This window comes from Misgurnus anguillicaudatus, chromosome 8 (genome assembly GCF_027580225.2).
Source record: "Misgurnus anguillicaudatus chromosome 8, ASM2758022v2, whole genome shotgun sequence".
NCBI lineage: Eukaryota > Metazoa > Chordata > Actinopteri > Cypriniformes > Cobitidae > Misgurnus > Misgurnus anguillicaudatus.
This window is the reverse complement of record NC_073344.2, coordinates 38,801,708-38,827,979: the sequence shown is the minus strand read 5'-3', so window position 1 is coordinate 38,827,979 and position 26,272 is coordinate 38,801,708. Positions and strand designations below refer to the sequence as shown.

At 40.1% G+C, this 26,272-nt stretch overlaps 1 protein-coding gene across 2 annotated transcripts in view; it reads left to right on the top strand.

Annotated features, from left to right (window-relative positions):
• Nucleotides 1-26,272, top strand: part of col18a1b (collagen type XVIII alpha 1 chain b) — a 156,789-nt gene that overhangs the window by 103,267 nt on the left and 27,250 nt on the right. For both annotated transcript variants that reach the window (XM_073870889.1, XM_073870888.1), the window contains exons 21-32: nucleotides 16,705-16,764; nucleotides 17,153-17,230; nucleotides 17,331-17,366; nucleotides 17,568-17,621; nucleotides 17,723-17,797; nucleotides 17,884-17,949; nucleotides 18,039-18,066; nucleotides 18,473-18,526; nucleotides 18,626-18,660; nucleotides 18,751-18,861; nucleotides 18,964-19,129; nucleotides 19,596-19,651. In XM_073870889.1, coding sequence (XP_073726990.1) covers nucleotides 16,705-16,764; nucleotides 17,153-17,230; nucleotides 17,331-17,366; nucleotides 17,568-17,621; nucleotides 17,723-17,797; nucleotides 17,884-17,949; nucleotides 18,039-18,066; nucleotides 18,473-18,526; nucleotides 18,626-18,660; nucleotides 18,751-18,861; nucleotides 18,964-19,129; nucleotides 19,596-19,651 — 819 coding nt within the window. The remainder of the gene's footprint in view (nucleotides 1-16,704; nucleotides 16,765-17,152; nucleotides 17,231-17,330; nucleotides 17,367-17,567; nucleotides 17,622-17,722; nucleotides 17,798-17,883; nucleotides 17,950-18,038; nucleotides 18,067-18,472; nucleotides 18,527-18,625; nucleotides 18,661-18,750; nucleotides 18,862-18,963; nucleotides 19,130-19,595; nucleotides 19,652-26,272) is intronic.

Below are 26,272 nucleotides of genomic sequence, written 5' to 3'. Positions count from 1 at the left end.
TGTGCATGTGTGTGTGTCATATGACCCCTATCCCCTCTACTTTGGGGCATCAGCTATAGAATTTCACTTTAACAATAAGAATGATCTAAATAGATAATTTAACAAATAAGAAAATATGTAAATTAGAGAGAGTTTGTCATCTAGTTTATCTGAAGGATTAGGCACAGTGGAAATAAAATGAAATTTATTATCAAAAGATAAACAAGAAACTAAAAACACTACTAAATGATACTAAAATACTAAAGAATAGAAAAAGATAGGAACTAAAATGTAAAGAATAGAAAATTGAAGTGACTGAGTTGAATTTATGGCAGAATGTTTTCTGTGTCTGGTAAAATTACAACCTTATTTTAATTAAATAATTATCTGCTAAACATTAAAGAAATCATTTATGAAATATTGAAAATCATATATGGTAACAGTTACTGATAGAATACACCAATGCCATGGTTTCAGGAAAGATTTGGTTGTGTTATATTTACGTTCTGTGCGATCAAATGAGCTGTCCGGTGGTGGTCCGTCGGCCACGTATCAGGCTTTTCTCGTGCTGCAATGGGGAAAGAGTCCAGTTCAGGTCAACAACCTTGAACACAAAGTGCTGTGAAAATGCTGGTCTCTGAGAAGCACCGAGAGGATTCTAGCGATCTGGAACATGCAAACGCGATCCTGTAGTTGGTGCAGAAGTTCCTTAACAAATCTGGAACATGCAGGTGAAAGTTCCTTGGAGTATAGTTTTGCTCTTCTGAGCTTCACCTTGTTGCAGACGCAGGTTATTGCCTTTCTGGACATGAGGCCCGAAACTTAGTGTGATCTGCTCAGTCTCTGGACACACAGGCCAGAGACTCAGAACTTGTGGTCGATCTGGTTCAGTCTCTATTGTCGAACTCAGAACGAGGAGCTGTAAAATCTCAAAGAGAGATTCACAAACTTGGTTGGTTTTTCGATGATCTGTTATTGTCTCTCAGCGGGATACAAGAAGTTGGGTGCTCTGTTTCAGTCTCTTAGCACAGGGCCTGAGACTCAGAGCTTTGAGGTGTTGGTTTGTACTTTGCTAATGTTTCTTTTTTTCAGGAGGACTCAGAGCGAGGAACGTCTGGAAAAGGAACTTTTATAACATTTAAGATAAGAAGGAGTTTGCATCTTGGGGCTTTCCTGATGCAGAACCGTGATTGGCTGTGGATGTTAGAGGAAGTCCACAGAACTTGGTCCACCTCTCTTCACTGTGAGGAACTCATTTGCATTGCATAAAGTACATCTATGTACATCTATGCATTTTCCACATACCAAACCATTTCCAAAATACCATTGGCATTATCCTGAATGTAAAAATATAAACAGCAAAATGTTACCATATCAAACATGCATTCATACATATGTTAATAACTGTGATTATTTGAACCGTTTCATAACAAAGAGATTTAATTAAGAATGCAGTGTCTTTAAACGAGTATGAAGTCAACAGGTGATGGTTTTAAGTCCATTTTGGTGGTGGAAGGATGTAAAGATTTGTCCTTTGGTTTAGCCAAAACTTTGAGAAATGCTTTTCCTTAAGGAATGTCTACGATTACCCTGCCTTCATGAGATGGCGAAGGGGGTTTGAAAGGATGAGAAGCAGAAATAGTGTGAGCCAATCAAAATGTCCTCTTCTTTTCCGCTTTGGCATGGAGGTCAGAAAAATAAAAAAATGTTCGACAATACAAAGGACTGTGATCTTTCAGTGACACCATTCAAAGACACAAATCGTCAAACACAAAAGGCAGGAAACAAGGATCAAGAGTAGAAGTAGTGCAGGATGAGGAGACAGTTTTTACCAAAATGGTACCTCGAGGTTAAACAAGCAAAGAATCTTGTCGTTCATGTTTTTGTTTTAGCCTATGACAATCAGCCATCAGATGTCCTAATTTCCGACAATAACTTCATGCTTTACGAGACTTCGGACTACTGGGAACCCATTTGCTTTTATCGTCAGAGACATTCTCATTTGGTGCTGAACATCCAAAATCACTTGAACGCTTAACACTGTTTTGTGCATCAGCGCATATTCGTCTGCTAATACAGTAGCTTGCTGCACCATACAGACTTTTTGTTCATTTAAATACAAAGCAGTGCACTCTGGAACACAGTTCTTAAATTCCTTATTCAACATAAGCTCTCGCAGAGAAGTATAGTCTGTATCCTTACACGCTTTAATCCAGTGTACTAATTCATATGACCTCAGAATCACAGTTTTCACAGCATTGTATTGAATGCTCTCTTCTAACGAAAGAGATGCACACACATCTTGTTTCACCTTCTTTCTCTCAGAAAGGTGGAACTTTTGTAATATTTTTAGCCACTTCAAAATGTGGAGATGACTCTGTTCCATCAGGTAATGTATCCGAGTTTTTTGTGACAACATTTGGATTTGATGGACCAGCAGCTGCCTCAGAGCTACCATTCAAACTAATAGATGTTTTAGGAATCGTTTGCTTAGGAAGATCTTAAGCAGCCTTCAACTCCACCTTCTGAAGTCACACTTTTGTATCAGTATCAACTGGATACATTTCAGTCTGGCGTTTTAAATCATCTTGTCTCGCCTGAGCTTGATCCTGAATCTCTAATTGTAGATGAGCTAATGTCACAGGTCGGAGCAGACCACCCCTAACGTGAGTGTCGCTCCTCCCTCAAGTTCCACCCCGAGGAGGTCCCAAAGCGCCCCAATGACAAGACAGACAAGGAGATATAAAATTTAACCAGGTTTATTTATTTCTTTAAAAAGAAAGGTTCTAAAAAGGCTGCCGTAGTCGAATGAGAGGCTGGGGAATTGGGCACAGATGCCTGAACTCGTCCTCCAGGACTCAAGGGGGCAGGGGAGGGGACGTCCTTGGCTAGGCCTTGTGTATACATGTAAGTGGTCCTGATTTCCTTTCATCCTCACTTCACCAGCCGACAGCAGGTGTCTTCCTTATGACCTCTGGCCCTGGACTCACAAGAGGGAAGTAACAGTTGAATATGCAAAGGTAAGTTCATCCACAGAAAACACACTCACTGAAGTTTTACCCAAGGCTTATGGTTCATCCACTGATCCTTCTGTGTTTGTGACACAACAGGGATCCAAGGGGGATGCGGATCGTTATCACCACTCCAATATGGGGCCAACAGAGATGCAGGTGTGTCTATGGGGCCTTTAACTTTGACAGCAGGCGGGTATATGGGGCCTTTAACCTGGGCAGCAGGTAAGTACGTCTATGGGGCCTTTAACTTTGACAGCAGGTGGATATACGGGGCCTTTAACGTGGGCAGCAGATAAGTATATATATGGGACCTTTAATGTGGGCAGCAGGAAGTACGTGTATGGGGCCTTCAACAACCCACAGTACATACACTGGACTTTGGCTTGAGCAGACAAAAGGCTTCACAGGTAAGTTTTCAGGTAAGCTTTACTTCAACAGGCTGGTGGCACACTGGGCTTTAGCTTGAGCAGACAAAAGGTTTCACAGGTAAGTATTCAGGTAAGCTTTACTTCAACAGGCTGGTGGCACACTGGTCTTTAACTTTGGCAGGCAAGAGGATTTACAGGTGAGTATTCAGGTAAGCTTTACTTACAACAGGCTGGTGGCACACTGGGCTTTAACTTTGGCAGGCAAGAGGGTTTACAGGTGAGTATTCAGTTAAGCTTTACTTACAACAGGCTGGTGGCACACTGGGCTTTAACTTTGGCAGGCAAGAGGGTTTACAGGTGAGTATTCAGGTAAGCTTTACTTACAACAGGCTGGTGGTACACTGGGATTTAACTGTTCAAAGCACAAATAGGTGGAGGAGACGAGGGTGGATATCCACCCAATCGTAACGTTCTGCTTACGAGCAGACTTACGGAAGGCTCCCAGACACTTTCACCTTCCAACAGTCAGTGAAGACCAGCGGTCTCCAACACGTCGCTCGCGAGCTACTGGTAGCTCGTGTCTTAATTGCAGGTAGCTCGCTCGTGGGTTTATTTATTTATTTTCTGTAGTTATGGCGCATTTGGATGTCTGGTTAGTGTTACAAGCACCTGTGGTAGTAAAAACTGGGTGCGTGTTTTACGTCGCGTTGTAGACCGGCGTATGACATCAGTAATTTAACATGTATGATCCAAAAACAAACAGATGAGTCCGGCGCGGCGCAACGCTGTGAAGCCCACCACTGCAACCGGCGGATCCGCACGACGCTTTGAAACTGAAAACACTTTGAGTCGAGGCACTATGGTTAAAAAGGATGCCGTGATTTTCGGATACACTTTTGGTCAAACGAAAAATAACGTTACGTCGTCACATTTTCAATAGGTCATCATCTCATATTTTAACATCAAATGTCAAGAAATGCCAGAGAGACATACGAGCATTACATCTTGACTGAGAACAGGTAAGAGAACGACATGAGACAGCTAACCTTAATCGCTAAAATGATAGCAAAAGACTTAAGGCTGCTTAATATTATGAAGACTGGACGTGTGTAAAAGCATGCTGATGATGCGCATCCACAACAGGAGTTAAACTTTCTCTCCAGTACATAACTTAGTTTAAGTTTTGCATCTTGTGCAGATGCACGTTGTATAATACATTTATGTTGTATCAAGGCTTCATATTATGTTGAGTGCGTCATATAGAAAGCACATCAGTTTGTGTTTATTAACCCTTTAGTTTCACTTCATCACACAGCTATTGCTGTTAGAGGTTTCTGTTAAAAAACAATATTTATTTAAGTAATAATCTAGTAGCCTGTGTGTTCATTTTTCTGTCATAGTTTCTTCAAAATTTCATTTTCACAATGACGCCCCTTTCATCACCCCACCCTCAGTTAATCCAGTACTCGTTTTTCAGACCTATGGCTTAATCGAAATCAGACCTATGGCTTAATCGAAAAGAAAAAATGACATACATGCACATCTCTATTATGAATCCAAAAGCAGTAAATACTCTGTGTATGTCTGGATCATCTTTCTGAATCTGATCTTTTATAAAATTCTTTTTTTTATTCAAAATGTGTGTGTTTTTTTTTGTTTGAAGAATCGTACCCATATCTAAGAGGTGATAAAGTATAAATAAAGACAGCATTAAAGTTTTTTTGTTGTTGTTTTAAAGGGTCTGTTCTTTCATTTGATGTATTGTATGTTTATGTTTAAAGAATAGCATTTTCTGAAAGGTATTAAAATTTTGTGAAAAATATTTTTAAAAAATGCTGGCACTGGTTGGCAACTTTTTTAAAATGTTCTCAGGGAAAGAGTTTAAATCACAGTGATTTATAGACAGTTGTCTATTATCTCACTAATTTTGGTATTACGTGACACAAGTAGCTCTCGACCACTTTTATTTTTTAGAAAGTAGCTCTCCAATGAAAAAGGTTGGAGACCCCTGGTGAAGACAGTCCCACGTTGGCACGAGCCCTTGGCTCGGGACCTGGGGATGGTAGCAGAGAACACACACTTCACTATTGATGCAGCAGAACATACGACACCTCTTTACACAGGCGCAGGAGGATAAAACCAGTCCTTTGATCGTGCACAGATAAGAAACGGCCATCCGATGCCACCACTCGACTCCTCATACACAGGGCTCTTTCCTCAGCCTAGGACATGAATACTGACAACATTGAGGACAGCACAGCACACCAATTCTCCATGTGTACTCACTTCAATAAAAAGCACCCACCACACTATTCACACACACAGTGACTAAGGTCAGTATCACAGCTTCAGCCTGGGTTCAGAGACCTGGACGAGTAGGCGACGGGGCAGGAGAACAGAACGTGAAGGCGTAGGTGTTGCAATCTTAAAACTCCTCCTTCTCTTCCACTTCTCCCACGCTCACAGTGACTCACAACAGACGTTTTAATCCTCCGAATCCACTTCCTCTCTTAAGATTTACTCGTCACATCCGTTCGACATCTCCCATTCCTTCAATACACATGACGGGATTACAATGACACTGCAGTATATATAGTTTCTCACATAGAGTCCAGCACAATATCTGTCACCGTGTGACTTTTTGCATAGGCGAAACGAAAATTTGGAAGAGTAATTCCGCCTGAAGATGGTTTCCACTTGGACGACTTACCCGAAACACCGGAACTTCCTGTAGTTTTCCAAGGACGAATTCAGCCTGATTGGGACACAGGTGCGGAAAATCAACACAGCGGTTAGCGATTGGCTGAAGAGAAGGAAGCAAGGAGGATAAAAGGAACTTTGGCGGTCAAGTTTGTGTTGTGTTCTGTTGGCGGTGTCGTGTCGTGTCGTGTTGTGTCGTGCTGTGCTGTTGTTGCCACGGAGGAATCGGAGTAGGATGAACTGGTTGAAGAAGCATCGCTAAAGCGAGTCACTAGGTCGGCTAAGTTGAAGACAGCTGTGGTTTTCAATGCGGATAGCCGGGAAGCCTCAGCAAGTGTGAGTAAACGAATTCTACCATTGGGAGTAACTAAGCAAAGAGTATTACCTGACCCTGTGTTGTGAGTTGCCACGTAGTGTTGCGGCCCCACTGGAGGAGCGTGGGCGAGCCGGGAAGCCACTCTGGAAGTAGAGAATTTACGTGAGTAGCATCGTAGTACTTGGTGTGTATTGTAAATGTAAAAGTATCACCTGACCCTGTGTTGTGAGTTGCCACATAGTGTTGCTGCCCCACTGGAGGAGCGTGGGCGAGCCAGGAAGCCACTCTGGAAGTAGAGAATTTACATGAGTAGCATCGAAGTACTTGGTGTGTATTGTGAACGTAAAAGTATCACCTGATCCTGTGCTGTGAGTTGCCACGTAGCGTTGCGGCCCCACTGGAGAGAGAAGGGTGGGCGAGCCAGGGAGCCACACTGGAAGTAGAGAACATATGTGAGTAGCATTGAAGTTTGTATCGTGGATTGTAAGCACAAAAGTATTACTTGACTGTGTGTTGAGAGTTCTCCCGTAGCATTGCAGTCCCACCGGAGAGGAAGGAGCGTGGGCGAGCCGGGGAGCACCAGAATCACCACAGGGGTCCTGTATCCATCTCCGATTCACTTCATCCCCTCCACCAAGAAAAAACACCCAACCAACCACACGGCGGGCCCAGGTCGAGTTCTGGCTTAGTCCGTAATTCACCAAGAGTGTGTGCCGTGGGTGAGTCTTTGTCTTCATTTGTGTGTGTACACCTAACAGCTTGCAGTGTCGTGCTGTGCTCATGTCGACAGAAGCCACTTCAAGGCCAGAGGAGTCGTGAGGAGATCCTAGCTGTTGAGGTCGGTGGAGTGTGGGTTGAAGAAAATTGTAAGTTGGGATCTCCTTGAGTGTGAAGTGATGAAACCTTCCCTTGACGAGTGGATGGGCAGTGGTGAAGCATCTGGAAGGTTGAAGTGAGTAGACCAATTTATGATCAATGCTTGCGACGAGGAGTTGTTGGGCTGACGACTGTGAGAAATAATTATCTTTGTGTGGAGCGTCTTCAAAGGTTCGCCCCTGTTCCGTGTCCCCGATACTGTGAGTGGAGGAAGAACGAGGGAAGCGTTCGGCTCTATACTGTTGTCCTCTACGTCTCCTCTCCTGCCCTTTTGGAGGTCATAAGTCGAAACACATTGTGCCAATCTCCACGTTGTTAAGTCCACTGCCCTCGAGTAAAGAGGAAATAAGGGAGAGGAAAGCCCCAGTCCTGTGTAACACTTACCTTTGCTTACAGCACGAATCTAGAAAGGAAGAAAGCCCCAGTCTTGTGTAACACTTACCTTTGCTTACAGCACGAACCTAGAAAGGAAGAAAGCCCCAGTCCTGTGTAACACTTACCTTTGCTTACAGCACAAATCTAGAAAGGAAGAAAGCCCCAGTCTTGTGTAACACTTACCTTTGCTTACAGCACGAACCTGGAAAAAGGGAGAAACATCCCAGCCTTGTAGTACGCGTCTCTGCTCGCAACACGAATCTGTAGGAAAAAGGAGAAGGCTGGTATCAGTATTGGTGTACAGTGCAGTAATCACTCTCTCTGATTTTGCCTCCAGGAGAAGGGGAGCGCGCCACGGGTTCAAGAGGACCAACCCAAAGGACTCTGTCCCCCTGTCCCCATGGAAGCCCGCCTGGAGGCGCAAAGGAACCATTGTTTTAAATTGCCCCTTTTCCCTTCCCCATTGATTTTAAGTAATTTAATAAAGATTTATTTTAATTATAACTTATTCCTTGTGTGTCTGGTCATTGGGGTGGCTTTAGGACCTCCTCGAGGTGGAAACTAGGAAGGGGCGTGGCCCGTTATATTCTGTGGTCCGTCCCGACCTGTGACATATCCGTAGTTTTTTACCCAGCCAGTAATCCACATCAAATCGTCTCCTCCTTCACACCAGCGCTGCCACCAAACTCCCGGCACACATTAAACAGCTTCACCCGGCCAAACTTCCAAGCGGAATAAACTTCACGCTTCTGAACATATCATTGCCCTATTTATGGGCCTCCTCTTCTTGTGAAAGCCAATCACCAATCGCTTCATTCATTTCGTCCACCTGTTGGATATTAACCTTGATTTGTTTGCCCGGAGTCAGCCGGAACCGGCATGGTGTTTGTGAAAATCGGTCCGGGCGGAACTATTTCCGCCAACTTTTGTTCCGCCTGTATTTGTCACTCCGTGACACTAAATGAACTTTTAAACGCAAATTCAAACTAACTTCAGACAAAGCCTCTGAAGAAAGAGAAATCTGTTCGAATTTAGCCATTGAAATTGATCACTGAATGGTACTCATGAAGAAGAACTTCCTACAGCAGTTATCGCGGGATCAGCTGCTTCCACAGAAACAGTCTAGAGGAAAAAACCCTTTATCAACCGAAGCAGACATAATACAAGATTTTATTTCTGCTATATGCTATGTTTTAGAAACAGAAATCTCATAGAGCAGAGCAAACAGAAACAGATCAGTTTTTCGACACGCCTCTAATTGCTCAACACTAGGCTGATCTATGAATTTGTTCACATCAAAAGTTGCCATATTTACAAAACGGTGAGAAAACAAATAATGAAAATCCACACACACTCCGGACCTTCCTGCCTAACCAGCTAGTCTTCGGAGGGTACCAGTTAAGAGATTGCTCTCTCCCCGTAATGCCTCCAAACAAAATAAACTAAAATTAAAGCTGCAAGCAGCATTTACCGGGTTTCGAGCATTATAGCACATCAGAGACGTCAGACGTCGTCGACAAGGCTGATACACCACATCGCATCCAGAAAAACGAAAGAGATGGTTAGAAACGGTTCATACAGACTATGTATGCTTACACACAGGTGCACCTATAGGACAAATATGTCACGTCCTTAATGTTAGGTCATTTGGATAATTTGTTAACGAGAATTAGTTTTTCAGATTTATACCGTAACATACAATTCAGAAATGGCCGTGTTTAGTTGAACTACAAGGCCATTGAGTCGTGGTATGGTGCAATGGTGCCAACAGACTGCAGACGTGCACAGAAGGCACACACACAGCAGCGCAGCAGACCGCAAGGACCTACAGTGGAAAGCAAACACAGCTGGAAAGATAATGCTTGACTTATTTAATGTCCTCCTGAATTGTGTTCTGATAACCCCAGGACTAAGCATCAGGCAAAACCTGGCATGTGTGGTATCGGTGGACTCTGCAACAATTCAGGACTCCTGTGAAAAAAGTCCAATGAAAATACGGTGACTGCAGCCAAAGTTGTAGGCATGTAAAATATGCGAACCACCACTAGGTCACGGTGCAACGAAACTGCAGGCTCCCTCAGGTCCTGACTGCCATCCAAATTACCAAGTACCGTGTCATTACGCATACGTTTGGCGAAGATACAACCTTAAATACAGTAGTTATCAACAAAAAAATGGCTCTCATTCAGTGAAATCTCTCCGCTCTCTACTCACTTTTAAGTGAAAATAACAAATAACCACAGGGTGGCGTTACGACAAAATTGTGCATGCAACGTCAGGTCATGACTTTGTTACATCTAGCTAGTATCATGGCTAAACACTTTAGTTTAGTGAAAAAACTGTTGTAAGTCCATTGGGCTCGCTCAATGTTAAATTATGAGGCCAACTAGTGGTGCAGGCATATTATTTTTTGGGTATTGCCTCAGACTCTGCTCAGACATCAGCGTATCAAATCTGATGAAAAAGTGTCATTTCATTGCGGAGTTATAACTATTTATGTGTAGAAAACACAAAAATTGAATGTAATTTTTAGTTTTGTGCAATTTTCGGCCATTTCTGATGGAAATTTTAACATAACGCCAAAAGAGTTTTTTGTTCAGAAGGTAATGTGTTGTTCTTCCTATGGCATTTTCGAGTCGAAAGCAATAACCCTCGCGGAGTTATTTGCGCATGTTTTGTAAGCGCTATTTTTGCGGTGCAGAACTAACAGTAAGGCGAAACCTGGCATGCTTGGTATCGTAGGACTTGGAAACAATTCAGGATGCTAAAAAAACAACTCCCATGAAAATCTCTTGACCACAGATAAAGTTATAGGCGTGAAAGTTGTAACCATTGCATAATCACAGTATTTAGTGCCATTTTCCCCGTTAAAGCGCCATCTAGTGTCCGATCGTTGAGCTTTTTATATCACGACCTTAGACCAATGGCCTACACATATGATTCAAGCCCCATGATGATATCTCAAACGCCTCTCGAGTTATGGCCTTTAAATGTTTTAAGCACCACCCAGTTCGGTTTTTGGCCACTCCTTGCGTGTATGAATACAAATTTCAACTTTTTTTGATAATTATTCATATTCACACTCCACAGAATCAATCAGCCTTGGTTAGGTTCAATTCGGGCGAAAAACCTAGGACTAGTTCGCAAAAGTAGGTTTAAACGTTATCGCCAATAACTAACGAACCGTTTGATTGACAGCAACGCTTCAAGAGGCAAAGTTTTTCATCATGAGCCGATCTATCATATGATGTCATGTTTGTGTATGTCAAACGTCACGTGATACAGGCACCGAAATACGGTATTACGCCCCCTAGTGGCCAAATGACACCATAATTCTTCCAGGCCTTCAGGAGCAGTACACGAAGAAGCACAGTGCGTTTCGTTCCGATCGACCTTTGTTAACCCTGTAAAATCAGTCCTCAACCTTCATTGGCCGATGACGGCCATGTTTTTGGAGATACGCCAATGTCCTTCTAGACCCTCATGGTACATTGCACAAAGACACACCATACAAAATATTAAGTGTATCGGGCTAAAGGTTGTGTAGTAATAGCCATTCCCGATCTCAAGCCTGTTATAGCGCCACCTAGTGGCCAAAATCTGCATCTTTTTTACTGTCATCCCGGAGTGAGCTGGTACATATGTGTACCAAACCTCTTTAAGATATCTCAAACCGCTCACGAGTTATAGCCATTACAGTGACGATAGGCTAGTTCCTGTATGGCGTTTTGGTGCCCCCTAGTGACCCTGAAGCGGAATTTCAAATTCTGTTCGATAATTATTTACCTACTCACTCCACAGATTTCTCCTGCGTTGGAACGATTCCGATCAGGCGAAAAACCTAAGACTAGTTTGTTTTGGGTTGAAATGCATATTATGCAAATTAGCGAAAAAATTTGCATACCGGAAATGAAATCGGATATATAAATTTTTTAAGTTTGGAGCCAGGGATTACAATGATACCAAACACTTGAGTGTATGATGTCCGGTTTAGGAGTTAGGCTATGAGCCCCAACGCGTCAGGCATTGCTATAGCGCCACCTTTGGGCCGATTTGGCTGGTTCACTGTATCTGAGTAGCCTGCTAATATACAACCAGTTGACCAAATGTTGGCTTATGCTGAAGAACGTGTAGGACAAACCTGATTCACTCTACACCAAACAAATCGCATTAATTACAGACAGCTGAACTCTCAGAAAACAATACTTAGGATCCCGGACGAGACCCCATTTATGTTACGAACCCCACTTTCAAAGTGCTTGTGAGGGGGCAAGTATGAGGGTGAAATGGCGTCGGGGAGGTTTGCATGCGCAGGATCATGTTTGTGGGAGTGTGCGTGACATTGCAAGCATAAAATAAATTTGCGTGCGCCAAACCAACTTTGTGAAGGTGTAAATCAAGTTGCAAGTGTAAGAAAACAAGTTTTGCATCATTTTACTGTTAATCGTAAGTGTAATCCATAAAACTGAAACTTCATATTAGCACTAAATAAGTATGAACTGTATGCATCTGACGTTTTTCCGCGCTTGCACTTTTGGCATGGTTTTTGCGCTGAAATACTGCCAAAAACATTGCAAGTCTGCAAACAGTGTTGTGCAATCAAAAGCACATGTTCATGAACGTCAAATATGAATTAATCGCGCAGAATCTGTCTCTGTGTGTAAAATAAACCAGTTGTAAATGACTTGTTGCATACGGAGGAAAACTATTTCCTGACATCTACTGTTCCCGCGCTTGCAGTTTTGTCACGATTCTCTCACTGATTTGAGTTTGCAAGCGCGGGTGGGAAGGCGGGGCTATGAAATGAGGCACCTGATGACTCATTGTTTTCTCTATTCTGATTGGTTCAATATAACAACAGTTTTCTTCTCAACCCTTGCTTAGTCTTGCTTACTAGGAGACTGCTGCTAGTTTTAACTTAGAATTTTCGTTTATACATTACAGTAAAACTGCTCACATTAATATGGCTTCATTCAAAACCGTAGCGATTTTGTTACTTCTGTTGTTGTTTGATTTTTCTGTGATAGCATCTTACAGTAACTTGTTTAGGGAATACGTTAGCTAGAATAGTTTGAATTTGGAATTATATGCTACACTGTTCTACTAAAAATAATGAATACATCCACGTACTCCATCCTAGACCATAATAATATGGCAAGGAATGGAGTAGTCTACTATTTATAACATTAGTTAATAAGAAATGACTCAATGTAGCACCAAATACTCCATTCTGGTATATACTAGAGGCTGCCATGCTTTGTTGTTCTTTCTCTGTTTTCTTTGTTTCTGTTTTGTTTGAAGCTGCTTTGGTGTGATGAATAGTTGTTGAAAACGCTACATAACTAAAATTAATGAATACATCCATGTACTCCATCCTAGACCATAATAATATGGCATGGAATTGAGTAGCCTACTATTTATAACATTACTTAATAAGAAATGACTCAGTGTAGCACCAAACACTCCATCCTAGTCTATATACTTAATACATAAACCTTTAAGATGGCTGACATGTGTTGATTCAGAATTTTAAGCAGGTGTTTTGTAATATATAATAATGTAAAATATATAAATATAAGAATATAAATAAAATATATAAAAGTGAATTTTAGTTATGTAGCGTTTTTAACAGTTGTTCATCATACCAAAGCAGTTTCAAATAAAATAGAAAAAAAGGGAAAGAACAACAAAGCATGATAGTTTTTTTAAGCCATTATAGTAGTATTCTTGCAGCCTCGTGGACGATACTGTGAGAACGCCTGGCGTTATATTGAACCAATCAGAATAGAGAAAACAATGAGTCATCAGGTGCCTCATTTCAGATGCATATATAGGTCAGATGCATACAGTTTTACTTATTTAGTGCTAATATGAAGTTTCTGTTTTACAGGACATGAATTACACTTACGATTAACAGTAAAATGATGCAAAACTTGTTTTCTTGCACTTGCAACTTGATTTACACCTTCACAAAATTGGTTTTGCGCATGCAAATTTATTTTGTGCTTGCAATGTCACGTGCACTCTCACAAATATGATCCTGTGCATGCAATTCTTTTTGACGTTATTTTACCCTCATAGGCAAGTAACATCAAAGGACACGCAAGTCAAAAAGACAATTTTAACTGTTTATTAATACCGCTGGCCTTACATGTCACAGGCAACTACTGATAATGTTAGAGCAGAAACAACTCACTGACACAAACCATTAACAGACAAACACACAGAACAACCAGAAAAAGAGAATACAATTCAACAAAAGTACACAGCTTATCAGTGATGGCTGGACATCAGGACGGGGGACCGTCCTATTCCTAAACATCGGTCCTCCTCCAGGTGTTCCTTATATGTACATTTAACTTTTCCGGCCTCTTATTTCTACCTGTCCCAACTTTTTGGAATGTGTAGCCCTCATGAAATCCAAAATGAGCCAATATTTGGCATAACATTTCAAAATGTCTCATTTTCTACATTTGATATGTTATCTACATTCTATAGACCCCTTCACAGTTCACGTCACTGGCGATTCCCACTGCGCAAGTCGGGGTCAGAAAAGTCATTACAGCAGATTGATTTGCGTATTAATCGGTATCGTCAAAAATGTCTACTTGCGTCGTGGGCTTTGAAAATCGCACCAGGTCTGCCTTTAAGTTTTTCGGGATTCCCGCAGAATCTCAAAAACAAAAAATACAACATCTGTGGCTGCAAGCAATTAAATGTGCAGACTGGGACAATGCAAAGATCAAAGAGGCTTGTGTTTTTAGTGCTCACTTCATTTCAGGTAAGTCATCATTTTTCAGCCCTGTTAGATTACACTAGAAAGCCTAAATGGTATGAACAGTTTGACCCCATGCTGCGCGCGCACCCGATAGTCATTCAATGTTTACAAACCTTGAATGGGTCTATTGTGAATAAAATATAAGTTTATGAGATTTCGATTCCTTTTTTACTCACAATTTCTACAGTGTCCCAACTGATTTGGGGTTGTATTTAAATTGGTCACAATCTATCCGTGACATCTCTTGTTTCTGTTCTGATTGTCATCACCTGGACTCTTGGTAATTAATTACCTGCTTCATCACACCTGCATGTTATTAGTCTGTGTATTTATATCCCTGTCTGTTCCATACTCACTGCCGGATCATTGTCGTTACTACCATGTCTGTACCTGTTCCTTGTTTAAGGTTCCTGTTACTTACCTGCCTGTTATTTATACTAGCGATGCTGACATAACGGACACGCGCATCGAAATTCTTAGGCATAAAATCTGCTTCCACCCGCGCGGGACTTGCAATTGTAGTATTGTAGCAGGTTGTAGTATGTTTTCACTAAATAAAACAATAAATACGTCAAGTCCGACCACCGGAAGCGTTTGATATATTGAGTTTTCAACTCTGATGTGTTTTTAGTTCACAGCAACGGTTTAAAACTGTGTGTCACTTTCAACCGGTCGGTGTGCTTCCACTAAACTCTGGACACTAATGAAACGTAGATGGACCACAATATATATCTTTTATCTTGGTGCTGAAACATTGTAATCTAAATCTATGGAGGAGATTGCATTTAAATAAATCGCGGAAATTTGCATACTACATTTCTTGTAATAGACTACAGTGAACATCCTGTCAGAACGTCCTCTGCAGGCATCGTTCTAAAAATCATGGTTACCATGGGTCCGATGCCCATTCCAACTAAAGTCTGATGCCCATTCTGACTAAAACAGTAAATGTTTATAATTTAATTTGAAAGTACTAACAAAATTCTACCTTCTGTTAAAATTTTATGAAAATATCTGATAAAATGAGAAAGTTATAAGCAAAAACATGTGAATAAGCAGCATTTTGGTCACACACATTCCATAGACATCCATAACTTTTTGCTCTGATTTCTAATATTAAAAATATCATAACTTTCTCAATCCTCAACGGAACGTAAATGGGAATGTCTGCTCTGTCTAGTCATGTGATAGATTTTGAGCTTTGGGGTTTTTGAAAATTTTGTCATCATACCTATTTATACTCCTTGTGTTTTGTTTCTTGTTTTATTATTAAATGTTACCATGTCTTGTGAACTCCGCAATTGTCCCCTTACTCCTGTTACCAGTCATGACAAAATTTTACAATAAAGATGGTGTTATTAGTCATTTGATTTGATTTCTGTAACTATTACTAATTTTAGACATTACGTGATGTGCAACTTTTTTTCTTTTTTTATAAATGTTTGTAATTTATTTATTTATTTATTAGATTTTTCCCATCACTTTTCTTGCTGATCCGAAAAATGATCTGATCTGTTCCTCAAAAACCATCATGTGATCCGAACTTTTTACTTTATTATTTTTATTTTATAGTGGTCATTTTAATAAAGTCGCGTCACTCCGCCATCATATTTGCTGTGCAGGCTATTGTTGTTGTTGTTAGCTCCTCCCCTCAGATGCTGTAAAGAAATGGCGTCCAGAGCGCAATTCTCAAAACGGACAGAATATGGTGGCATGTATCAGTCAATTCAATATTATGAAACCGATAATGGGAAAATGCTTAAATATCAGGGAAAATATTGAGAAACAGATATGTTGGTCGATCTCTACTAATTATTTTATCAATATTTATAAGCATGTGAAGATCATTGTCTATCTAATGTTTTTTTTACATGTGGTCTGGTCTTGTGATAATGATTGTATACATAATTATCTTTTATATGTGACCTGGTCTTATGATAATAATTGTCTACATAATGATCTTTTACATACGTTCATGAGATAAAGAGGCATTGAAGCCCACCAGTAAATCCTGTTTGGAATAATATCCTGATTAAATTAAAAGACCTACAAAGACATGAACAATTAATAATCATGAAAGCATGATGTAAAGGGTCCTATATAAGAAGGCCCTAGATAGAGAGAAGCCAGAAAATCTTGCAAGATCTCCTAACGGCTTTGTTTTGCTAACACCATCCAGTCATAAAGGGGCAGGTGCTCATGCACACGCCCCCCCACCCCCGCACATGCCTGCACAAAAATGATTTGGATTTGATACATTTTTTTTTTTTGAATTATTTTTTATATTTTTTACTACAGGGACCAATGGGACCAAAAGGTATACGAGGGGCACCTGGACCACCAGGAAACTCTGTCAAGGTTTTTCCCTCTGTCTGAACATACAAAATAAAGTAATCGAATTCAGTCAAGTAGTCAGAACATATATAAAGCAGATGCAGCAGTGTTTGTAAGATGTTAATTGTTAAAACTTTATAGGTAAACTCTATTAACATCTGTTGACATAAGCTCACAGCAAAATCACCAGTGTTAAAATGTACACTGCTTGTGTTTATATGAGTACCACCAGACCTAACAATGAGCAACATACTCTTAAATCAATTATATCTCAAAATATCTCAAATATTATCTATAGGTAATGTGGCGATAAAAGTATGAAATGCCTTTATGTAATTTATTACCAATACAATAGTTTTTTTATGTTTTTTAATCCTCTTACGATACTTGAGATAATTCCTCTTTTGTTTAGGGAGAGAAGGGTGAGCCCGGACTGATTCATGACTCCAGCGGTATCCCAATTTATACTGGTGGACTACCTGGACAGCCGGTAGGAAACCTGTGGCATCATTCCGATGAATAAGCTTAGATAAATAATGTGAATTTGCATAGGATCGTTAGGCAATTTATGTACTTACTATGTGTTTTAGGGTGATCCGGGAGCTCCAGGACCAGAGGGACCTATGGTAGTTTTTCCTGTTTTGCTGAAGAACAAAAAAGATTAAAATTACACATTACACAAATTACATGATTGAAATATTACGTGGAATATGTCCTATTGAAATATAAGTGTAAAGCATAAATATAAAATTGATTTTTTTCGTGTTTTAGTATATGAATTTAGTTGTCCCGGAAAATATACTGTATGTTAATTTATCATTCTTTAGGGACCAGTTGGGCCACCTGGACCAAAAGGTGAAATAGGAATCCCAGGTAGACCTGTAAGTATGTCTAATAATTCTTGAGCCCTTAATGTACGTTTAATATATGTAATTCTGTATATAGATGTTTCTTAAATTTGTACCTATTTTTGATTTTTAAGGGTCGACCCGGACTGAATGGAAAAAAAGGGGTGAAAGGCGATTCAGGCATCGGAAGATATGGATATGGCAACCCAGTAAAAAAATAGCTACATATTATTTTGACTTTTTCTTACTAACTAGGATGATCAGGTCACAAAATTTTTTTGTAAACTTATTTTAGGGACCTCCTGGCCCTCCTGGCCCTCCTGGGCCCCCTGGACCTCGAGGCTCTGTGGACAGATATAATGTGAGTAATAAACAAGTATCTTTGGTGCATTTTTATAAATTGTTTTTGTGTTGGCTTAAAGTATTAAACAAAATGTTGTCTCCATTCAGGGTTATGGTGACTCACGGGTTCCATATGGTGAGTTTATTAACTAGATTTGTCACCCTTTCCAATCTATTCCACTATGATCCCATTCCAATACGTTTTCAAACCTAATACAGTACATCTAAGATTTGAATTTGTCAAATACACAGTTATATGCATATACAACTTGTAGTAATAAAATCAAATGTCTGTTAGCTTTAAGTTTAATTATATGACAAATTTTATTTTTTAACTGTCTCTAGTGTCTCTTTCTGTAATACCATCTTTCGCTAGCAATGGCATGTTCATGTTGTAAATTATGTTCACAAATTAAAGGTTATCGGCTATTTATAAAAAGAGACAAGCCCCTCAATATGTCATGGCCTAACTTCTATAAGAATTGCATGAATTAAAATGAATGTGAGTGCTTAAATGAATAAATGTAATTCCATTACTTTAGCTATCAAAGGAGACAAGGGTGAACGAGGAGATATTGGCGTCCCTGGTTTGCCAGGTATTATTATTCTATATGAAATTTACTAGTTAAGCATCAAGCCCTCATATAGAAACATTTGCAATATAAATATGATTAAAATTTTGTTGTCCACCATAGATCTCACAACCACCTTTGACATTTATACGTTTAAGGTATGATGTTTTCAACATAGTATAAAGTTTTGCTTAAAATGTACAGCACATTGAAAAATCATATATAATATGTACTATGGTATGATATAGAATGAGTTGAAAGGGGAGGAGGGACCTAAAGGAGAGAAGGGAGAACCAGGAGGAGGTTTCGACAACTATTATGGTGGAGTACAGGGTCCACCAGGAAGGCCTGGACTGCCTGTAAGAGCAAAGACATACCACTATGTGTTTTGTATTTTTTATTAGTAATTTCTTATACTGTAAAACATGATTATTTGACTTCCAATATTACATTTGCTATAGGGTCCAAGAGGAGAATCTATTACTGGACCTCCAGGGCCCCCTGGACCCCAGGGAATAGGTTATGATGGTCGCCCAGGTAGTCCTGGACAACCAGGTCCACCTGGACCACCAGGTCCACCTGGACCACCAGGTTCATCCCTGCCAGGTGCATACAGACCCTCACAAAGTAAGTAATCTATACAAAAATTCAGCATTTAAATGCATGAAATAGCTATTATGTACACCGCAGTAGCGAACCGCGACTCTTGAACCAAGGCCAAGTATAGGGTTCACAACTTTCTAACGTACAAAATATGGCCTGCCGCAGCAGTGCAAATATGTTTTTTTTAAGTGTATTTAAGCCATTTGTCCAAATGATAGCTAATCTGCTAATTAAATATGAATTTATAACTCCTATGCCTTGGTAAGATATGGTAGGTTTATTAATAGTTTGTTCACGCTCCTAATCTCATAATTAAATTATTAAACTTAAGCCTGGATTTCACAGACAGGGTCACAAATGATTACAAAACAAGGAAGTTAAGGAAGTTGCTTTAAAAGATTTTAGACAAAATGTTAAATGGTCTTACTTTTAAAAAGCACCTGCTAAATAAATAATTGTAAATGTTAACTTCAATACCTTGATCTTTTAGCAATCAATATCCCTGGGCCTACTGGTCCCCCCGGACCACCTGGACCATTATCTGGGGTGAGTATTCACCAGCAGTTAATATTAGATAATGCCAATACAGTTGTTTATGGTACTGTAGTTTACTGTGTATCAACAAATGTTAACAGTTATAACTTTTGATTTTAATAAAGGTAAAAAAGGTAAAGGTAAAATAATAAAGTGGTCAGTAAATGCTGTAATTAAAATGAACTAAGACTAATAAATGTTGTAGAAGTATTGTTCATTGTTAGCTCAGGTTAGCTAACGCATTGACTAATGGTAACAAATACAACCTAATTGTAAAGTGCAACCTGTGATACAGTGTTGGGGAGTAATAACTACAGTACAAGTTATAAAATCTTAACTACATTTCTCTATAGCTTTATGGCAGTGGTGGCGTTTCATGAAACCCTAGGGTATTTTCCTCTGCCCATACAAAAATTACATTCTCAAATAACAGATCCATAAAACTACATTATATATATTTTTTAAATGTGTACATAGGGCCTACTCCACCAAAGTGTTAAAACTCCACCATACTAAAATAATGGACAGACGTGCACAGATAACAACAATACGTAAACAATACAAATGCTGAAATATTGTAATACAGGTTGTTTGAAATGCTTTTCAAAGTGCAATTCCAGCAACAGATATACGGTAGTAAAGCAAGATAATATTAACACAAACATTTCACCATTTATACTGTGACAATCTCTCCACAGCCAAATGTTGTCATGACAACTGCCAATAAACATACATTTAAATGATGTGATAGCACATGAGTTAACCAACTAATGCAGACTAATATATTAAAAGGGACATATCATGGAAATCTGACTTTTTCCATGTTTAAGTGCTGTAATTGGGTGCTTGTGTCAACCTAGTAAATGTGAAAAAGAAACAACCCAGTAACTTAGTTTTGAGAGAGAGAGAGAGAGAGAGAGAGAGAGAGAGAGAGAGAGAGAGAAAATAATTTACAGCACTATTGAGTAGTGTCTGCATTTAATCAACTCATTTGCATTTAAAAGGGCACACCCAAAAACAGCACATTTTTGCTCACACCTACAAAGTGGCAATCTTAACAAAGTCTTGTGAGATGTCCCCTTTAAATATAATTCTCAGTAAAACAGGGCTAAATGGAAAAACAGGTCTTACCTTTTGTCTGAGTCTGCACCCGCCCAGACCCATTAATATTTGCCCCGTAACCCGACCCGCACACGCATAAATCACACATGCTAAAATAACTCTAATTAAAGTGCTTTATTTTTTTTATCTCGTACCTCTCTCAACAACATAACACAGCGTCATGAATGGGCCAATGAAACAGGCTAAAGTGCTTTTTTGTGCCATTCAAGTAGCCTACCATTGGGATCTAAATAGGCTATGGAACCTGATAACTATACACAAATAGACCTATTAATAAAAAAAGAACAAGTAAAAATTACAACCTACCTACACAACCCTTGCTGTGCTCCTACAAGCCTCGAAATGCGTCCTAAGCAGAGTATGTGAGCAGAGTGGAGTGGAAAGAATTTGCGCTCTGCGCTCAAAGCATTTCATAATAACTCCGCTCAAGCTCCGCTCTAGGTGTACAATATTCCGCTCCTCGCTCCCTCCCCACGCCCTCCTCATTAACGCCTCGCTCCGCGTTCGCTCCATTGTAAATTTGAATTGTCTTTTGAAACAACACCAACCTCGTTGGCTCGTTAAAATATCAGAATCCATTGCAGTTCTGTAGCAGAATGCGCAATTTATTGTCCAACTCTAATAAAGCATATGGCATAACTGTCACGGACAGCGCTGTAGCAAGGTAAATGCCTCAAATTATTTACAAATTTAAATGGCTTTTTCTTTTATTCTGTGTTGGTGGTTTAGGTTGTTAAAGCTGTATTAATACCGACCTTTAGATTTTCTTTCCAAGTGTAAGCAGAAAACTTGTGTTTTCTTGACAGGTGCCTTTTAAGATTACACAAGGAATCTTTTGATGTTGTAATCACCTCCCCACACTCGCGTTCTTCTTTGCCATCATTACCTTTTAAAATACATTTGTTTGCCCCCTTGCACTGTAGTATTTCAGAAACTCTTTATTTCTGTCTTTCTTTAACTGTACTTATTAATAACTTATGAATTCGTCCATCATAATGCAAAGGCAGAAATCGCGAGGGGGTCAGTAAAATATAATTAAAAACATAATAATAACATGATATTATATTAATTAGTTAAACAATACAAAACAAATGCAATTGGGGGCAAAATATATGTTTAGAAACATTTTCAGTGCCCCTCCCTTGTCTCACAGTGTTTTTGGTTCTTGCTCGTGACTGAGCAATAGTGGAGCTTTTTCGGAGCGAGAGAAAATCATGACGCTCCGACATTCAAAATATCCGCTCCTCGCTCCTGGCAAAATCATCCCACTCCTCGTTCCGCTCCCACTCCGCAACGCTTACATACTCTGGTCCTAAAAGAAGACGTTCCCAGCTTTCGGCTATTAAATGGCAAAACTTTGTGCAACTCCTACAACGCTCGTTCCAACTAGGCTATGAGAAGCATCATCAAAGGCCGCACTGTCGCAGTGGTGTAAGGTGATGGGTCAAATGTCATATTGTTGTTGCATGTGTAATGGTAATTTAGACCTACAAATATTGCACATATTTTCATTCGTGCTACTACCTGCCTGCATGGAGTTAATTATGCACCCGCATCCCTGCCGTGAAGGAATATCACAATCCATTCCCGCGGGTACCCGACCCATAGCAGGAATGCAGGTGCAATATTATTGGACAAGTGACATATTCAAATTAATACAATTAACTGCGACTGTGTTACAATTCCCATTGAAACTATAAGAACATGTTTATTTATCCACAGAGAACAAATGATATTACTTCTGAAATAATCTATACATCTAGCTCAAGGGTGGGGGAGAACCGTGAGTCTGAATGTTAAAACAAAAAAGGATTTTAACTGCAAAAGCACAGGTGACCCTCTTTCCTTGAAGGTAGGGAACGGAGATGTCACGTCAATAACTAATGAATTAGGAAATCACTAGAGAGACCAGTCTGCTTCGAGTGTAATGAGAAAGACCCAATAAACATTGGCATACAGTATTTGCATATGCCTGCCACACCCCACCAGGAGAGTAATAGAGTCGGCAGTTGAACTGCATTTCAGTTATTCGCTGAGGAGCCGAGCATTTACATTTAGTCATTTAGCAGATGCTTTTGTCCAAAGTGACTTTCAAATAATGTAACAATAGAAGAAATTAGAGTAAACACAAGAACAGCAATAGAAGAAATTAGAGTAAACACAAGAACAGCAATAGAAGAAATTAGAGTAAACACAAGAACAGCAATACATAAGTGCACTTGAGCTAGTCCCATCAAGTCAAACACAGTATACATAGCCATGGGTTAGTAATTTTTTGGACAGTGTAAAGATAGTGAAGAGAGAAGATATTAGCAAGTGAGGTGTTAGTGAAAGAGATGGGTTTTTCTAGATCCCTGCGTTCTGCCACAGAGTGACAAGAGTTCTTAACTCTTTCCCGCCAGCATTTTTTAAAAAAAAGTTGCCAGTCAGCACCAGCATTTTTCATGATTTTCACAAAAGTTGAATGCCTTCCACAAAATGTTTTTCTTTAAATATATAAAAAACCCTCTGCTTTCAAAACAAACAAACAAAAACATTTCATCCTACCTTCATTATTTCTCTTTTATCACCTCTCAAATATGGGTAGATTTCTTCAAAAAACCCATATTTGGAGATAATTCCATTTTTGTGAAGGACTTTGGCTAGAGATCAGATGCAGAGCGATCTTTAAAACAAACACAGAGTTCTTTCTCTTTCACGTGAGGAGCTACTTCCGGGTTGTATAAGTTGTGGAAGTGCGCCACCTGGTGGATTAGCTGTTTTGCGGAAAGCCGGAAATTCTCGTCATTAGCAGGGAAGCGTTTTCTCTTAATTGACGAGTTATCTCGTTAATGGCGGCGAAAGAGTTAAAGACTGCTATAGAGTCAGCAGATCTTGTCGCAATTGGTAGTTCATTCCAAAGATGAGGAACGGAACCAGAGAATGTGCACAATAGTGATTTTTTTCCCCTTTTTGGGACGGCACCACAAGACGTCAGTCTGTGACATAGTGCAGGGATCTAGAAGGTATATAAGTCTGTAAAAGCAATTGAAGGTAAGGGGGTGCGGACCCAGTGGTGGTTTTAAAGGGCAGGGGCCTCATTTATCAACATTGCATAGAAAATGTTCTATATTTGTACCTACGAATGAAATTTAGAATGTGCCTAAGTACAAAAAAATCGGGATTTATCAAACGTGCGCACGTGGTTCGTACGCACATCAGTAAGTAATCTTTGATGATAAATCCCACTTGTTCTTAAGCACCATGCTCGTGCACGTTCATAGTTATTTGCATTCCGAAACGCCTCCAATGAACCATATATGGTGACAACACCTCCCGTTATATGTCACATGGTTGTGCTTTTCCCTCAACACAATAATGACAAAGAGAGCCGAAAAGAGGAATTTTACAGACACAGAAATTGAGTTACTGGTGGATGAGGCTAAATCCTAATAACACATCCTGTTTGGTTTACTTAGTGCGGGAGGACTGACTAACAAAAGAAAACAAATCTACATGGGAACATGTTACCAGTGAGTTTAATTCCGTTGAATATGAGGAGAGAACACTACAAGAAATAAAAAAGTGGTTTGACATTAAATTATCAGCAAAAAAACGTGTCACAGCACACCGACGTGAAACGAGTGCAACTGGAGGAGGACAGACAACTTTCCACCTTGGACAGCAGCATATATAACCAGCATCATTGGCGCGATCTTTGAAAACGCGCTACCGGTGGAATGGATTATTTGCCAAGTCTTCCAATAACGCAACATAAGCCATTGCACTGTGTCAAGCATTTGTCGGAGACTTCATTTATACAAATCACATGTAGAGCTTTCACAGATACAGATACATATCACAAATAAATCATTATACTTATTTGATGTTACCATAATGACAATAATCATTTTTAACACCTGCTTGTGGATAAAAAATAGACAATTCTTTACTCACTGGAACAGGGTCCTGTGTAGTATCGCTATTCTACCACTAGATGCTCTGCGTACGCATACTCAGAGGTGTGCGTATATTTACACACATTTCTACGTATAAGTGCAATTTGATAAATTCCACACTTTGTGTAAAACTGTTCCTACGCACACTTTACGCACACTTCTGTGCGTACGCACGTTTGATAAATGAGGCCCCAGGAGAAGAGCTTTGAATTTGATGCAAGCCCCTATAGGAAGCCATTGTAACCAGGCAAAAAAGGTGAGTGACGTGCTCATTGAAGACCACTCTTGCTCAGACAGGAAAGGTCTTATTTTCCTAATGTTGTAGGGGATAAATCTACAAGAGTGGGTGGTGCTGGCAACATGCCCGTGAAACTGAGCTGATCATCAATAACCACTCCCAGGTTTCTGGCAGTTCTAGAAGGCGCAATGGTCAAAGAACCTAGTTGAACTGAAAGATTGTGTTGAATCTTAGGATCAGACGATGACGAGCAGTTCTGTCTTAGCAAGGTTCAGCTGGAGATGATGATCCTTCATCCAGATTAAGATGTCACTCGGGCAGACACTGTGGGATTGTCAGGCTGGAACGGCAGGTGGAGTTGTGTTTCATCTGCATAGCAGTGGTAAGAAAAGACATGTTTTCGAATGACAGAACCCAAGGATGTCATGTATAATGAAAAGAACAGTGGTCCAAGCACTAAGCCTTGATCAGCACAGATGATTTAGAGGCTGCCCTTGCCTGTCTTAGGGCTTCAATGATGGAGAGCAGTGCAGTTACGGGAGAGTGAGTGCTCTTGAAACCAGACTGGTTACTGTCCAGGAGGTAATTTTGTGTGAAGAAGTAGGAGAGCTGGTCGAAAACCACACGCTCAAGAGTCTTGGCAATGAAGGGAATGAGAGATACGGGTCTGTAGTTCTTGGCAACGGCGTTATCATGGCCTCTTTAAAAGCTGTGGGAAATGTACCAGTGGGAAGGGATGAATTTATAATGTCTGTGAAAGCAGGGATGACCAAAGGAGAAATTGCCTTAAGGAGTTTGGTGAGTATTTGATCTAACATGCAGGTAGTCGGGTAGTTTGAAGCAAAGATATGAAAGGCAGAGAAGGTCTTAAAGAGAGCACAAGCGTCAGGTGAGCTACTGATTTTAGAGTGATAGTACTACATTTCAGCAGAGGAGACATCTGTGGAGAAAGAGGACAGAAGATACTGATAGAGACAGAGGTCTGCAAGATCTTTCGATCTGCGCCACTTCCTCTCCGCAACTCTGAGCTTGGATCGATGCTCGCGGAGAACATCAGATAGCCAAGTGGGTGGGAGGGGAGTTGCGTTATGTTAGGCAAGTGCTCAGCTGCTGGCGCGTTTATCTAAAATGAAGCGGTCTACTAAACCCTCTGGCGCACAGGGACAAAAACAGAAAAAGGAAGAAGATAACAAGAAAGCCCAGTATAGAGTCTTCTCATCAGTGCTGTGATGGATCGCAGTTGATCCGTGATCCATATGGATCATGACCCACGATTAGGCTCGCATGTGATTCGCAGATTAGTACACAAATTTAAATAGGTAAAAGTTTATCAGT